At 49.6% G+C, this 17,329-nt stretch overlaps 1 protein-coding gene across 2 annotated transcripts in view; it reads right to left on the minus strand.

The window, feature by feature from the left end:
• Nucleotides 1–17,329, minus strand: part of LOC122367472 (protein mesh-like) — a 27,832-nt gene continuing 10,503 nt past the window's right edge. The window contains exons 1-21 of one of the 2 annotated variants that reach the window (XM_043340564.1): nt 15,780–15,984; nt 11,580–11,797; nt 10,582–10,772; nt 10,063–10,246; nt 8,998–9,135; nt 8,534–8,702; nt 7,643–7,900; nt 7,169–7,362; nt 6,722–6,867; nt 6,296–6,434; nt 5,834–5,976; nt 5,251–5,383; nt 4,875–5,022; nt 3,899–4,087; nt 3,543–3,680; nt 3,203–3,339; nt 2,823–2,952; nt 2,453–2,588; nt 1,996–2,147; nt 1,493–1,675; nt 1–1,156 (exon numbers count right to left, since the gene is read on the minus strand). In XM_043340564.1, the coding sequence (XP_043196499.1) occupies nt 663–1,156; nt 1,493–1,675; nt 1,996–2,147; nt 2,453–2,588; nt 2,823–2,952; nt 3,203–3,339; nt 3,543–3,680; nt 3,899–4,087; nt 4,875–5,022; nt 5,251–5,383; nt 5,834–5,976; nt 6,296–6,434; nt 6,722–6,867; nt 7,169–7,362; nt 7,643–7,900; nt 8,534–8,702; nt 8,998–9,135; nt 10,063–10,246; nt 10,582–10,772; nt 11,580–11,797; nt 15,780–15,936 (3,777 nt within the window). In that variant the 5' untranslated portion in view covers nt 15,937–15,984 and the 3' untranslated portion in view covers nt 1–662. Of the gene's footprint in view, nt 1,157–1,492; nt 1,676–1,995; nt 2,148–2,452; nt 2,589–2,822; nt 2,953–3,202; nt 3,340–3,542; nt 3,681–3,898; nt 4,088–4,874; nt 5,023–5,250; nt 5,384–5,833; nt 5,977–6,295; nt 6,435–6,721; nt 6,868–7,168; nt 7,363–7,642; nt 7,901–8,533; nt 8,703–8,997; nt 9,136–10,062; nt 10,247–10,581; nt 10,773–11,579; nt 11,798–15,779; nt 15,985–17,329 lie in introns of those variants that run through there. The other variant, XM_043340565.1, reaches the window with a different exon arrangement.

Genomic DNA, 17,329 nt, shown 5'->3' on the forward strand with positions numbered 1-17,329 from the left:
TGATCGTAGAAAGTTTATTTATTATGAACATAGCAAAGATAAGTGTGGTCTGCATCGAAATAGGCACGTCTTCCGCCGCCTCCAATCAAGAATGGGCTGCTGCTACAGAATCAGACAAATGAATAATAAGTAAGATGAAAAACACCTGCGAACACAACGCGAAAATAATCATTCACTAAGTCGCAACGAGGTCTGTCAGAGCACGGCGTAGGGATAAATCTCGGCTATTCGTATTTCTAACGCTAAAGCAAGGTCTACATGCCCGCATTTGCCATAGAGATGAACGATGTATAAGTACTATCAATTTTTTCCTTGCATTTATGCTCATATTAGTGCTCTCAGCTCTGGCACTTGCTCTCACTTGCGACCTATATTTCCTCGCCAGGACGCGCTACTGAGCATATTCGGTACCACCTAACAAACCCACGGACAGCACAAAAGCAGTCCCCACGACTTTCACGACTCATCCAAGCTATTCTCCAAACAGCCACTGCGAGCCTAGACTACTGCTCTAATGGCAAACGCTGCTCCGATAGCTGCTTCCTCACACAACTTTGGGCGCTGTCTTTGGCTCGCCTCTCTCCGCGACGCCGCGCCCTCACCCTAGACTAGTTGTCTGAGCGGCGCCTCCGTGGCGCCCCCTTGCAGATGTCGCTGCGACATCAGATGGGCATCGCAGCACCCCCGCGGGCGGTGGCCGGCTGCTGCGGCGTCCCCTCCTCCAGATCCATGGGCTTCTCGGCGAACTGAATGTCGGGCTTGTCGGGCAGGGGCTCTCCAGTGTAGTAGGCTCCGTCCATGTGCTGCGGCTCCTTGACTCCCTTGACTCCCTCGCTGCTGAAGGTCGTGTCTACGTCACTGCTGGAGAGTTGAGAGTCGCCGCCCTTGCCGCTGACCCCGCTGTCCGTGTCGCCACGCTGATGCGGACCGCCGCGCAGAGGCATGGTCTCGTCTCGGACCGTCGGCCGGCCTGGGTCGCTGCCGACGGTCGAGGCCGGTTTGTAGGTGTACGGCGTAGCCGGCGCCACGCGGTTCTGCGGCCCGTTGTTGACGGCGTGCATGTAGAAGAAGGTGAGAGCCACCACGACAGGGATCAGGATGGAGAGGGCGATACCGGTCTGGATGCCGGCGTACATCATCTTGTACTGGTTCTCACCTGTGGGAGGAGGTGATGCGTCATAACTCATATCGAGATCACTGGGTGAGATGCGTGTGATAAGCAGGGCATAAATGCGCGAATTTCCCGGATCAAGTTTCTATTCCAATCGAACTTTCAACTTTGGACTGTGAAATAAGGTCATCTTTCCTGGTCGGTATCACTTGCTTTAGACATCAAACCCGAACACTACCGCAGCAAGCCTCAACACCTGCCTCGTTCCTAACCCCCGCGGGACACACCGATCCCTTTGCAATCTCTTCCCCAAACAATAAGTGACCGCTCTCACCCCTTCTCTGCGGACAACCCCCTCTCGCCCCTCCGTCAGGTACTCACCGATGCAGCTGACCTCGCCGTCCTCTGGCCAGTTCCAGTCTCCGGAGGCGTAGCACCAGCGGCGGGCCTCCCCGACCAGGATGTAGCCCGGGTCACACTCGAACTTCACCATCGTGCCCGGCGTGAACGCGAACGTGTTCTTGCGCCCGTTCTGAGGCGTCGGCAGCTGACCGCAAGAGGTGACTGAAAGGAGAGGAGAAAGCGGGGGCGTTTGTTTAGCATTGGCAATGGTGCATTGTAACATCAAGCGTCTCTAAGACATCGCGTATTTGCCAGACAAAATGTGGATGACTTAAGTTGACTGAGCGTTGTCGATGTCGTTTCGATCGTCTTATTCTACAAACTTTCAGCCAATCCGGTGGCTAGCCGCAAACGGCCGCTTGTAAACGTCTGCGTTCGACATTTATCAATATTAACGTCATTGTTCAAGATTCGTTTGAGGATGAGAAGATAAGAAGAAGCTCCCTATCCGGTTGCAGCATTTCCGCTACAGCAGCACTCACTGGTTTGCAGGCCAATCGACTTGACGTTGACGAACTCGTCCTGGTAGAACTTGGAGAAGACGGCCACGTCTCGGCGCTCGGTCATGATGAAGTCGTAGGAGCACTGGTAGGAGTCTCCGCAGACGCGCTTCACTTCATCGGCAGTTAGGGTGCTGAAAGACATTTGAGATATTAGAGACGAAAAGCACAGAGGTGTGGTAGAAGGCTGACCAAGAAAAGTTAAGACGTGTATGAAATGGACAGTTGCAAGCTTTCAGAAGTGCTCTTGGATAACAAGGCAGGGGGTAATTCAAGAAAAACAGAAATCCACGTAAGGAAAAATACAGAGAGCAAAAGATGAATGAAACGAGGCCGATCATGAACTTATATGACGAATTCATATTACCAAGGACGAATAAAAAGGTCATATCCCTGAGGGTCAGATCAGTTCAACGAGCAATGCTTGTACAAAGCTCACCTGTTTTCGGGGATATCCGGTATTTGGTCAAAGACGGGCAGGAAGTCTGGATCGTAGTAGTTGCTGGAAGACCGTCCATTCTCGTGGTAGAAGAGGGACCCTCCTCTGTATGGGTCCTCCTTGTCATCCAGAAGCCCTGGGAACGAGACAGATGAAACGATGAAAAACGAAAACCAGGTAAAACACATAAATTAAGAAAAACGTATATACCGAAATTATGTAATAGGATGGCTGGTGCCCAAGTTTTCAGGTGGGAACGTCTTTTGGTTACGGGCACCTGAACCTTATGGGTGTTCAGTGCCCTCAACGCTCAAGCTTGAAGTTTATCTAATGATCTATCGACGACGACAGTAAAGTTATGATAGCTTACATTGTAGACCGAATTCGGAGTAGAGGTTTTCCATGTTGTTGATGTCGACAGATACGATTCGGCCGTCCGGAGTCACCAGGTCATCGGATGCGTCGTTTGACCAATTTCCAAACAGGCCGGTCGTTTGATTCTGCGGAGAGACAAAGCGCGATAGGATAATAAAAAAGCCATTTACTAGCGTTTTCCTTTTCTTCTGCATCAAATGCTTCAACTGTGAACGGTGAACGCAATGATATAACCTTGACAATAAAAATCCTGCATGTTTTTTTATGCACATCATGCATAATATCTAAAAAGGCACAATCAATCGGCGGGCCCCTTTTTTCATCAAGCCACACTCCATGTTAAGGATTATAACCATAGCCCTAGTCCTATCTCACCATGAACGTGAGCGGCAGGTAGAGCCGCGCAGCCATCTGTCCCTGGTTCTCCAGCACCTCGATCCCGGCTCCCGACTGGAACAGCACCACCACCTGCGACTGGTTGTGGATGTAGGTCGGCACGTACACCAGCATACCTGCCAGATGGGGCACAGGTCAGACGCCAAGCCAGGTCAGGGTCACCTGCGAGACTTAACACACCCTGATTGCGGTCTTCGGGTGAATGAATCAGGGCGCAGTCTCCAGACTTTAGAAACTGATACCACGGTCCCGGCAGGACGTAATCATTTGGTGCTCCAGTATGAAACGAACGTGAAGAGAAACGGTCATGTGAATTTACCTCTGAAGATCTGCATCTTCTCCGGGTATCGGTCGAAGTAGAGGTACTTCTGGTTGACGAGCACGTTCAGTTTGTAGCGCCACTGGGCCTCAGTCGGTCGCAGACGAATCTCCACCGTCGTCGAGAAGTTGTCACGAGCTGAAAATGATGCCATTGTTAGTCTGTGAAACCAGGAAGGCCATGAAAATACCAAAAAGAGTCACTTCGGCAACCACACATTGACTGGCAGCGTTCCTCAGAAATATTGCCCGGGTAGACTTCACATTCTGTAACTTATTATCATGGCACCTCCTATTACCATAGCACACACATTTCTTCATCTCTCTGGTCGAGTGCAGGATGGTCCTCCTCCTTACCTGCGATGGCAGTCAGCTGGGTGGCCAATACCGGACCTCTCTCGTTGTCAGGCGCCTGCTCGAAGCGGCCCTGCACGTCGAGCTTGTTGCGGTCCGTGTTCACGCGGGTCAGGACGTACTCGCCCTTTCCGTTGAACGTGTACTGGACGTCGTCGAACGTGTAGAAATGCGGGTCACCGAACACGGTGGCTGGGGGCAGGAGGATGGTTGGTGACTTTTTACGGGCACAGACTTCATGGAATTGGTTAGGATATTACCTAGCCACTGAATCTTTTGACATGTTTAGCCGATATAATCTACATGTTTTTCCTCAGCTGACATACAGGGTGACACAAAAAAGCGGTCATCACCAAAATTCGAATAACTTCGGAAGCTTTATTCAGATCATCACCAAACTTCGGCCACTTAAGGTGACACCTATGTAGCAGACATCCACCAAGTTTCAAGTCTTCACTACGAATACTTTAAGTACAGTGTGTGTTTTACGGACGCTGCACAATGTGCTCCAGGTGAGCGCCCCGGCGCTGCAGGGCGTAGGCACACCTGCATCCGGCGGGCAAAGTTGCCGATAACCCGATTAGAATAACGTTTCAGGGGTAGCACACCCCCTGATCACTGTCTCCAGAGGCCATTGCACTCTGTAAAGTGCACAGCCATCGGGTTATCGACAACTTTGCCCGCCGGATGCAAGTGTGCCTACGCCCTGCAGCGCCGTGGCGCTCACCTGGAGCACATTGTGGAGCGTCAGTAAAACACACACTGTACTAAAAGTATTCGTAGTGAAGACTTGAAACTTGGTGGATGTATGCTACATAGGTGTGACCTTAAGTGGCCGAAGTTTGGTGATGTTCTAAATAAAACTTCCGAAGTTATTCGAAATTTGGTGATGACCGTTTTTTTTTTTGTCACCCTGTAATATGCGGTCACCCCGCCATCTATCCTGATGGTGTCATCTCACGCCGCCCCGTGTTCTGACCTGCCGAGGGCGGCTGGTAGCCGACACAGTCCTGGGAGGCCCTCCTCTCGAACCGGAAGGTGGTGCACCCCTGGCTCTGCTCCCCCTGCCACCGACAGCACGAGTAGAACGGAGCCACGTCGTGGTACCAGTGAGACAGCGACGGCATCTGGGGATCAGATTAGAGCGACATGAGGTCAAATTAGCGCAAAGCAACATCCTGACAAGTAGCAACCACTTGTTCGCAGAATCTCACCATATTGAAGACACAGTATTCAAAGACAGGACCGCATTATGTCCCATAACATCCCAATGAGTATCCAACAGCGGACTCTAGATCCCCCTTACAGGCAGTTTTTATTCGATAAGTCTCCGTGCGGTTGCCGCTGAGTCCCACCTTGTTGGCCTCGTAGAAGGGCCGCATGCCGAGGTTGTGGGCCCGGTGCGGGTTGCCGCCCCACATGGTGTCCGAGGTCATCATTAGGAAGCCGTCAATGTCGTAACAGCACTGCTGACCGGCGCCGTCCGCGCTGAAAACGAGGGATGGGTGATCAGTGATGACCGAGGGGGCTTTGGTAAGAGAAGTGCAGATATTTTGAGCCAATCGTGTACTTGGGAGAAGAAACTAGTCCAATGTCGTATTCGGTCTCCCACGTGCCCTCCCTCACTTAGAAATTCACGTATTCTCATTGGGACATTTAACTTAACAACACCAACAGAAGCGAATTTTTCTACTTCTTTGGTATATTCACACGATTCGCGAGCTTCCAAGCATGGATCCAACGTATTGGACTACAAATGCCATTGCAGCACTGACACAACAATCCAATGCGAAACAGTATGCCTTCCGTTCTTTTTTAAGTTTTCAAAAGCATAAAAGCGCGTCACAGTGCCTTTAGCTGCACGACTCTGTAACATTTTTGCGCGCCCCCAAGAGTACCAAATGATGCCGATCCCAGTTTCCCAGGTGTCCTACTCACTTCACCATTCCGGCGCGGACGCAGTGGATGGCTCCCTTGTGCTCGTCACAGGCGGTGTTACCGTCCATGTCGCACGAAAAGTCGGGAACGAACAGACCCTTGTTGGCCACCGCTTGTTCCACGCGGCACGGGCACCGGGTCACCTGGGGTCAGAGGTCAGGGTCAGTAATAGGTCATGGGGTCAATGCTTGTTTCATGCAACACGAGAAAGGGGCAAATGAGGTGAAAATCAAGTCGGCTGAAAGACTGAGAGGTCGCTAAACGCAGTGTTTCACTTCACTTGTGGATTCATAATCTTCCGTGTAATCGGGTTGATAGGTTGATGATCTGTGAAAAAAAAAATGTCAACATAACTAAGCATCGTGTGATCCCTGAATCTTCAAATATCGTTCGCCTGCAGCTGCTAGTCGCCAAATGCATCGGCGCTGTTTCCACACATATTTCACATTTTAACTCACTCACCTCTCCGGCGAAGTGTTTCAGGTTTCTGTCGTTCTCGATCCAGCGGTTGCAGACTCGCGCCGCCCACTCGGAGCCGTAGACGCGTTCCCACTGCGGTCCAAAGTACCAGGCCAGCGGGATCGGCTGACTCCACAGAACTCTGTAGGGAGAACATAGGGGAACAATGTGAACTCTGGCACACAGCATGGCGGAATATGCCGACTATACTTTATCGGTAAGGCCTGCTTTGCAACAAACTGCCATTTACATATAACCACACTAAAATATCCAACATTTGTCGTCGATCCGCAAATTGCGTGTCTTTCAAAGGTCCAACTGTCGTGTGCCAGTCTCTACTCGCGCAGGCCCAAGGGCCAAGCCTCTAGCTAGTTCTTCTGAAAGACGCAAACCAGGAGGAGGGTGGTGTTGTGATTGGAGGGTACTCACGGCGAGGTCTTGAGTCCGGAGAGGTAGGTGCCCGGGTTGGTCAGGTTGATGTGCAGCAGGCCCACCTCGATGTCAAGGTAGTCCCAGTTGTCGTTACCCACAAAGTCGGCCGTGGTCAGGTCACTCTCGCCGTCGTTGGCTGTCTCCTGTGAGTATCGACAGGCATGCAATGAGACACGTGACGGGAAAGAAAAAAGAACGAGCAAGTCTCACAACAAAGAGCTAGGGAGGGGTCATGTAGTCCTGGTTAACTGACCGTACGCTCTGTATTTTCGAGTGCTTACCTACGAACGCTATTATATGAGCAATCCCAATTTTTTTATACTTTGACGTATGTATTCTATCGGACTCCACCCATTCATTTAGTCTTCCTCCAAATTATTATTCTCTAAATAAGCATTATTGTCCCTTTCCCTCCAAAACTGTCCCCGCTCCCTGGTCTCTCACCATCAGTGTGTCGATGTACAGCAGCTCGGGCGTGTTGGTCGACTCGCGGTAGCCGTACAGGGAGATGGTGACCTTGGCACTCTGGTCCATCGTCAGGTTGTGCCACAGCCACTGCAGGTGCAGGATGCCCGGGTCGGCGATCTGGTAGTCGTCGTTTGCGAACATGACTCCCTCGGCGGACGTCAGAGGCGTCTCTGTTAGGGAGAGAGACATGGTGGTCAGTGGTGATTGGGTGAAATACATTAGAACTCATCGACATTGCAAACGGAATCACAAGAAAGTCAACCACCTTCATCCAGGAAATGAATGGATTTTGCATGAAATCGAGAAAAAAAAATCTTCCATTTTTCACTTGCATCCCGGCCTGACCTCACTTCTGTGGCCCACTGGAACTAACCGACGTAGTACTGTCCCTTCCACAAAGGTCCTTCTCCCATATCTGAATCATCCCAAATAATCCCCTCATCCACTAACCGACATAGTACTGTCCCTTCCAGTAGTAGGGTCCTCCGTCCAGAGACACGGCGATGTCCACGAATCCGGTGGCGAACAGTCGCGGCTGCACACAGAAGGCCGTGTTGGTGTCGCGCACCACACCCTCCACCTCTCGATCGTAGAAGCGGCACTTGACCAGCGTGTTGGGGCCGAAACACGGGCCGGAGATGTTGACCAGGTTGCCGCCCAGCATGTTACCCTGCTCCGGAGCGAAGACCAGTGGAAGATTCGAGCCGTCTGAGAAGGGAGATGGGTTAGTCAAAAAGATACAGAAAACTTGAGGTCTTGTGAATACGGCACGTAATTGCTCTACCTATATCGGCACACATTTTCATATTATGTAAACCGGTCTTCTCATTTACCTAATAAACCTGAAGGCTAGATATAGCTCTTCGAAGAAAGATAGAACAGCACTAAACTAAAAGCACTCAGAGGCACGCAATATCTAAAACAGGCAGCTCCGCCGGCCCAGAGCCGGACGCCGAACAGACATCCAGACAGTGGCACGCCCAAAACAAATACACAAGCATTACTAACACGATAGTGACAAATGCCGGGGACAAAGGACTGTCTGTGCAGGACAAGTGCAAGGACTGTATGTGGCGTTTGGATGACGCACAATCATTCTGAGTCAATGTCTCCATTGAGGACAAATGGTATTTTTTCAATTACGCTCAAGCTGGAACTTATTCGACAAGATACCCTTGTTTTTTTAATACAAATTTTGATACGACAAAGGAAAAAGGCACAGGTAACATATTCAAAGCACAATGAGTTGAACGACCGACATTTGACAACAATCAAGCCAGCCAGCACTATTTATCTGCTTAGAATTATCTGCGCCAATGGCAAAACCCGTCGAGTACGTACAGAGTTCGTGTCGACAGTTGCCGGCGAGGATTTTCTCGTCGACTCGGAAGATGTGCCGTCCAGGGAAGCCGTTGGCCATGCCGGTCGAGGTCAGGTCACGGATGTACATGGTCTGAGAGTACGGTGTGTACGGGTACGCACTGCTGCCGTTACCGGCGTTAAAGCCCACCTGTGAAATGGACATGACGAAATGTGACGGTGGTTAAAGGTAAAGGAGGTTTTAAGATAGGTAACGAAAAATCGCACATAATTCGGCGCAATGATAAGCTAAAGAGGACAGCAAATATTACAGACCAACAAAAAAAAAAATGTTTTGATTTTTTAAGTACTGAGCTTTCTATATCCCAAACAGGCAAGTTTCAACATTGTTTACAACGCTCATGCAGGAATGTTCTTTATCTGAACCCAGCACCCACACATGCCAGAATTCCACTTTGCCCTCCCCCGTCCCTCCCGTTACTCACGTAGGCGGGGATGCCGCCCTGTCCCTCGTTGCCGTCGCCGCCCGCCTCCGTATGCGTGGTCCAGCCCATGTGCAGGTAGTTGAAGAGCGCATAGGACCGCACCTCGTCTGTTGCCACCATCAGCTGGAACGTGTTGGTCTGACGGCAGAAAGCGATCGGTCATAGGGGCAAAGGACAGCGAAAATCTTAACGCTGAAAGGACATAGTTGGCGGGGGCTCTGCAAACGCGCTACATTGGAGAATTCAGTTCTGCAATTTCCCTTTCCTAGCGATTAAAATCATCAACCGCTTACAGGGAAGGGACAACTCGGTTTGAGTATTATGCGAAATGATATCGATATATCAAGCATAATTTAAAACGTGCAACCAACTTCCCGACCAGATTCCGGACGATTAGAGGCATTTGCTACAGATAAACAGTTAACGCCCAGAATGCACAGTCAATGCTATCATTTATCGCCCTTCGACGCCCCACCCCGCTTCAAAGTCGTGGCCAGAGCGGGGTGACCTGCCTGGCCCCTCGGATCCCTGACAGACGGTGTAAACAGTGGCTAACGTTCGCAGCCGCCGCCCTTTCAGTGAGGATGTGAAGTGTGAACACGCCTCTACCACTGATGGATTGGAATGTCTCGTCTGATGTACGCGTGTTAAAACGATGATTTAGAGCGGAGAGGTAATGGAATGAAATGCACTCTACTTTGAGAAGAACGAGCTTTGTTGAGTTAATCGTACCAGTCATTTCTCATCAACTGTCAACATAGTTTGGATGGCTGGATCAACAGTGTGTCAGGACCGGCAAGTTACAGTGAATTATGCACCCATCGTGAATATAATTTACTACCGGCGTGAACGTCTGGTGTCTAGAAGAGGTATGCGGTATATTTTTTCCCAAACGTGCGCACAATCTTGTCTTTGGACCACACTGTCTTTCCAGGATATAACCAAAACAGAAAAGTCGCTTGGTAAACCACTCTTTATTCCAAACAGCTTCTTAACCAGCTTAATTAGGGCATAGAGACAACTGAACTTCCACAAGGCGCACTACATCCCCGCCCCATGACTCACCACTCGTCGGGCTCGCGAGTTTGAGTTTCCTCCGTTGAACGAGACGTTCTTCCATGTCGTGATGATGACGTGTTTGGGAGTGAAGGCCTCAGCTCCCACAATGGCCTCGCGGATGTCCCATTTCGCCCGCTCGCGCAGCTCCACACCGAACTGGTCTCGACGCTCGTACAGGTCACGCTCGATCCTGCCGGCACGGTAAACGGATGTGTCAGGTCATGTCAGGGCACGGCAGGGAAGAAGATCGCAGGTTGGGATAGACTTGGAGTGTGATGAATGACGCGCATTTTGTTTTAATTTATGTGATAGCATGAAAACACCTGAGTTCTGGTGCGTGCTCGGACGGTCAGACGGCGCAAGAGCACGCATGCCGAGAGCTTGTAATGTGATGACAAAATGATTATGGCAGAAACACGTCACTAAGACATGTTACTAGCAATATTTCAACTTATGATAGAGACACCTAGTGCAGTTGAAAAACAGCTCATAATTGCCGCTACTCATCTTCTCTTCTCGACATACCTGTAGTAGACTCCTGGCCGCCGTGTGTCGGTCTCCTCGCCCCCGATCTCTCCGATGACACACTTGCTGTAGAAGGGCCCGATGAACGACGGATCGTTCTTGACCGGCCAGTCCGGCTGGGGGAAGGTCAGCGGGTACGTCTGCGGCTGCGAAGTCGGCTGAGAGAAGCCCAGGAAGCCGTGCAGAGACACCTGGAGAGAGAAGGGCAGGCGAGAGTTAGATGATAGTGGGGAGTTTCGGGTGTGTTTTAAGCTAAAATCACGTCGCCGTAGTTAAAGGGACCCTCCCACCTTCGAAAAAGTTTATGAATTGGCATGAAAGTGATGTCGCTCGGTTCAGAAAGAGCGAAAACGAATATCTACCAAATTTCACCGAAAAATATTCACCGGTTTTCAAGATATTAGACTTTTACTTTTGTTTACTTTTTGGGATCTCCGCTGTTTCTAGCGACTTTATTTTAGAAGTGCGGCGTTTGCGGCAGATGTTGCGCGCAAATAGCATATACCACCGCGTGCTACAAAACGTTTTAGTCAAACATTAAAAAATCGTTAGATATTTGCGCTGACGTCACACATTCAGAGGGGTATTCCTAAGCATTAGCCCCTCTGAATTAAAATGCTGCAATTTTGAAATTCAATATTTCCGATTTAAGGCATTTCTCGATGTTGTGAGTGCCGAAACCGGTAATTGTGAGCCAGGGACCCCATTTTGGCTATCTCAACTCAAATCTAATGTTAAGGTGGGAGGGTCCCTTTAAATGAGCGTTGGTTTGCGATCTCCGGTTCAGTCTTCCTTCTGCAGGCGCCAGGCTGTGTGCATTGCGGTACAATCTACAAGTCAGTGTGACCTGGGTAGTGGGTGCGCGCTGTGAAACAGTTCGTGGAGAGTCTCAGAGAATGACTGTTTGAATGGGACAGATTGCGCCGCTGACTTACGTACAGCTGCGTCAGTCGGGGTGTGTCAGTCGACAGTATAGCATTCGCACCTACACTGCTTACCCATGTGTAGTTGAAGAGGAACCCATAGTAGGGGAACCGGACGTTCAGCTTCTTGTCGATCTGCGGCGTCAGGTCGTTGATGTCCTTCTGGTAGTCGTTGGGGTCCTTGTAGGGGTACATCATCTCGGATCGGATCTCGTTGAGTCGTTCCTCGGTGATGACGTAGTGTTCCTCGTCATCCCAGGCGTTGTACGAGTTGAGACCGCCCGACGGGCCGCCTGTCGAGACGGAGATGGGGTGGTTACACGAAGGATATCAGGGTGGGATAGGTGAAGCGAGAATGGTGCGTAGATAAATAAACTGGTAGCAAAGCAAGGACGTATATTTCTACGAAAAATAATTAGGTCATTGGCATAGCACCTGAAATGCAGCAGCCAAAGTGTAATTTCCTGCCCTAACGAGTCCATGCTGGCCCGACTGTACGAGCGTAGTATTCTACCTTACTTAGCTGTGATGGTGTTTATATGCTCGATGGGCTTAGTCACTAATCAGGGCTCGGTCGGCATGGGATTTTCTGCTTCGTTGATGGACTTATAAAACTCAGAACAGGCCTCGTTAGTTATTAGACAGTGTTTCAATGATTGTGTAGCAGCATGACATTTGAACATAAAAGGATTTACACTTCAACACTTCAGTCCCAAATGTTTGCAAAACAAACAAACAAATAAAAATAAACCAAGAATAAACCCATACGAGTACCATAGTCAACTCGTTGGTATCGTACGACGGCAAATGTTCTAACAGCAATGTAATCAATCATATCGACATCAGATGCAGCGCTGCCGATAAACCGCGACGCATATACGCTAGTCTTGGGTCGTTTGCCTCTCAAAGGACTCCGAAACAAATTGATCACTAATCAGTGATCAGCTAGGGACCCGCAAGCTGCGTCAATTGGCTACATGAATCAGACCTTGCATTTCCATCCACTTCTGACGGTCCACTCTGTCCACATTCCACATGCCACCACCGACACGGGTACAGTGTCCGGCCCGCAGTGAATCACACGTGAGATAGCGCCGGTATCGGCCGGCCGTCGCGCCGGTCGTGGCCTCAGCTATCACAGCGGGCACTATCGTAACACCTCAGCACCTCACCCCCTCGCTCAACTCTCCCCTCCCCGCGGGGTCGCTGACAAAGACGGACGTCGTAAGGTGTCGGGTGACAGTGACTGGTGTCGTGTAAAGAATGTTTATTGATCGATGTCAGATCAGGTTTATGTCAATGCTGCAAAACATCCGTTTTGTCTACCTGAAATGCGTGGTTACGTGTCGGATATATTTAAATTCGTATTCTTTTATTTATAACTTACTTGTCCTTTCTGTTGTGTACAAATTGTCCCGCTATACCTATAAGAAGTCTCCTTTGCTGATGAAATATTTTATGCAGGCAGCGTGACCCAACGAGCTTACGTGGGAACTTTCAGAGACCTGCATAAGTGCATAACCCATACTCTTATCTCATGAAGCCTGCCTAGGGGGTCAGGGGCCCTCAGAGGCCGTCGTGAAGGACCTCAAGGACAGTCGTGGGGCCTTCAGCGGATGCCTTCAGAGGAATGCGGAATGCGGATGGGACCCCAGATTCTAGGGGCCCAGAAACACCATACCTGCTTCTGAGGCCAAAAAGTCCGTAGGTATTCGGCCTTTACTGATCCTAAATTAAGACTGAAGCCTAGCTTACCAGAGAGACTACGCACCGTCAAACCGACTTCCAGCCAACTGAAAAACCCTTTAGGGGTAGTTGAATCAACACCTCTCGATCCCCATGCCGGCTAGAAGAAATATAACTTCACGAAAGCAGTGCATTAGCCTGGAGTCGGGATAGAGATTAAATGTTACCAATACCTTGAAAGTTTCAGATTTCAGTTTCAGTTGAAAGTTTCAGGTTTCAGGTTTCAGGCTGAAATCTCTGTATAAAAATCGGGTCGTTGTCATGGCCGTCAAAACTGTGAAAAGCACTCAGCAGCGTGTCGAGTTGTTTTGCCCGCCCGATTATGATATACCAGTAAAGTAATCTTGAATATACCTCCCAATACCTTCAAAGTTGTCTGCTACAGGCACTGGCGGATCCAGAAAGGCAGTCTTGGACGCTGTGGGGTACCCAAAAAAGTTTCTCCATCTTCCAAAGCTCATCGAATTACGATTCCTTATGCACTTCTGTGCCGTTTAAAGCAAACTTTTCCCAATAAAAGTTGTTAGACGCTCAAAAATAAAACGTTAAAAAACTATAAAGTGTCCAATTTCGCATCAAGCTGGGCATCCACTCGGAAGTCACGGATATCATGACTTCCGGTTCGCCGTCGGAACTCGGAAGTCCTCCCGCGGTGGGCCCGGTCGTATAGTGGCAGATCGGTAGTGGCCGGTGTCTGGTCGGCCATGTTTGGCGCGCAGTTCGGACACGTCAGCCAGCCCCCGGCCGATAGCGGCGATAAGATTGAACTGTCGTCACACAACACCGATTCATGGTCCAACACACCGCACCGAGCGACCCCTGGCGCAATGGAGGCAGCAGACCGGATGACAAAGGATAACTACCGCAGGGCCGCCGGCGCGTGCCTTGCGGGACAGCATACCTGCAGGCGTTCACACTAGCGCCATCTACGAATAAAGTAAGATAGGTTTGCGCTGCATTTGTTGAGTTTGTTGGTTTGTTTTGTTGGGTTAGGCCCTTTCGGTCGACAAGACCATTGCAGAGCCGGAAGGATGATAGGAATTAGGGGGAGACATTGGTCTGGGCAGGCACCCTAGTGAGTCGCCGGGGCTGAGCCCGTCCAGAGGCCAGGCCACCCAGCCCCAAGGCACTCACTGCACCCGGCTACGGGGTGCGCTCCCTCGGGAGCAGCGGTGCCGCTCCAAGGGAGCAGCCCGCATGAGATAAAGTTGCCTGTCCAGCCCGGAGGGGGTTGTGGCGTGGAGGAGAAGGATTTCAGTATCCTGAGGATAGAAGCACGGATAGGTGGGAGTTTGTTGGCAATCGAAGCAGATGTCCCGTGTGCCAACAAAACTAACTGCTCTCGTTGCGCTGTAGTGAAGAAAGTTTACGCATGTCTATAAGCGTGCCGTATGTACAGTGTGCGTACCGACCTACAAGTACATAGATGTGTCGATATACGATCAATCAGTCCTTTGTCACGGATGGCAATCAGTCGGCGTTATACCTAGCTTCAAGCTTGTGACCATGAGCTCACTCCAAGCAATGACAAATTTGTTTTACGCTTTACGGCATTGTTTGTGATGAGGATATAATTAGTCAATCAACGAAACACAAAATGCTGTACACTACATTGTGCAATAAAACTGATTAGTACAGTTGCTTGAAGCGGAGAAGCGTGAATGGGATGAGTATGTCCATTGGCCTTTGTCCACATAACAACAACCGTAAACAGGCAGGTTTGACGGATCCTCGCAAGTATTTGCCAATACTCATACAAATATGTACCTACATATCACAGTCTTTCGTATACGGCCCAGATAAAATTGATTTCACTGCAGCAGCAACAGCGCTTGATAAGTCTACTCGTATTAGTTTGTCACACACCCACTGTGCATGATGACGATATTTACTGATTACTTATTGCGTGACGTAGTCAGGGAGCCATCCAGTCTGCGCCATGCTGAATTGCCTGTTTGGTCTCGCGCTATCAATGTCTGTACTCAGTAGGGAACGGAGTTTCAACAAAGATATCGTATCAGTCAATTGATTTAAATAGACGTGTCTTTGGGCTTGATCTTTATGTGTGGACACAGTGAATGCATGGATGGAAGCCATTCATAAACGCCTAGGTAAGCCACTGCTTCACAAAATGTTCTTTCGACAGCGATCGGCAAATATTAAACAATCCCCGGGGATGGCGCAACTTCCTCGCATCAAGCGAAATCCTTTAAGGAATTCAATTCAAGTTTTTTTTTTCTCGATGCCATCGGGTCTAGACAATGACGTCAAACGGTGGACGATTTATAATCTCACCGTTTTACTGCCGAATTGCTGTGCTAGTTCAATGTTAGTTCCACCAGGCGTATGATAAATTGGAAACGAGCATTTTATGAAAATGATTAATAAAACAAAAAAGATTCCTCGACAAATGCAGAGGCTTTACCGAATCCGAACAATTCACAAGTAGGTAGGTATCATACTTCTGGACCGCAGATTTTACTCTCTGCACCCACAACCGTCACTCCCCAGTGATCGTGCAACACTCACTGTAATATCCCGTGTTGATGGTCCTGCCTCCATCGGACACCGCCTGTCTCCTTGTCCTGTTCTTATACTCCTCCGCCGAGCACTGCGACACCAGACACAGGGCGACCAGCACGGCCGCCGTCACAGCAGCCCTGGTCCCTCCGCCGTGCGCGGCCATCGTTCGCGCCGCGAGCGTCCACCGCACCTGACCCTACCGCCGCTCCGCCGCGCTGAGCCGCGCCGCGCTCCAACGCTATCGCCGCGCCTGAGCAAACGGGCGATAGTGGCCGGCGAGTGCTGATATCTGCGGGCAGATAGCCGCCTCTTCGAGTGCCAACGGCCACCCGAACTCGGCTAACTCTGCACGGGTCACTATGTATACTGGAGTCATCGGTAATTTGCATGGGTGCCGCATGCCTGCTGATTGCGGTTCTCAAAAGATGGAGCTTTATATGTGATGAGCATGTACAATGAATAATGTGATCCTGTTCAAAATACATGCACACAGTCTCACTGACAGGATCACGTTCTTTAGCAGCATCGAAGTTGGATAGCAAAGTAGCATATTAAACATTTGTCACACGTCAATTTTTCTTATTCATAAAAAAACAGCAGGGTAATGTATCAGTTTGTCTTGCCAATATGTATTCCTTAACAATGTGCATAAGCCTCATCTCTGCAATCGCAGCAACGGGAAGCAGACAAACGAATTTGAGGAGAACAAAAGACGCCAACAAAAGTGTACATAAACCATCTTATTACGTCAACATATTCGTGATGCTTTGCAAGCCTTCAGCGCATTCGACGGAAGCTGTTACTTAGTTTAAAATCATGTAGTTCATCTGATGAGCTCAGAACGGTAACATAAATCCCGCGGAGGGGGAAAAACTACGCCTAGATTGGAGTGAGGATAGTACTAGCGAAAACAAAGAGTATTATCTTTTGGCGCATACCTATCGACCCTGAGGCCTGGCTCCGTCATATCACTTGGTTGATAAGACTGTGCTACCTGGCATCTGCCCTCCTTGGCTATCTTGGCATGCACAAAGCACAAGACGGCTAAGGTATATGAAGAGCTGAAGGTAAAGGTAGTTATGTAGGCATGTGGTAATCTATCTTATAGCTCATTACTTGTTTATCTGCACCGTTTCCGGACCGAGCATGTCGCCGGTCACCACTCCTGCAGCCCTTATCGGGGTATCACCTTCCCGGAGCAGGACGAAGGACTAAATAATCAGACATGATAAAGAGCTCACTGCAAGAATAGCTCATAATGAAAGATGATGATAAACATGGTAAAATTGGACGAGTTTGTCTTTCACTTTTATCTTCCTATAGTGTAGGCGGCACAAGGATTATTGACTGTTTCACGCCAGAATCTTTCTATGAGACGATAAGTTAAGTTATGAGATGATAAGTTTGATCTGGCAGGAACAGGCGAAATAATCGTGCTCCGAAGTGCCAATATTTCTTGTCTCTCTGGCAGACTGAGACGTTGGGTGTAACTGAAGACATGTAAATGTTGCGAATCACACGGCAGCGAACTACCACGGTGCAGTCGCCGAACCTCT

Source organism: Amphibalanus amphitrite, unplaced genomic scaffold, assembly GCF_019059575.1.
Source record: "Amphibalanus amphitrite isolate SeventyFive unplaced genomic scaffold, NRLGWU_Aamphi_draft 000872F_arrow, whole genome shotgun sequence".
Lineage (NCBI taxonomy): Eukaryota > Metazoa > Arthropoda > Thecostraca > Balanomorpha > Balanidae > Amphibalanus > Amphibalanus amphitrite.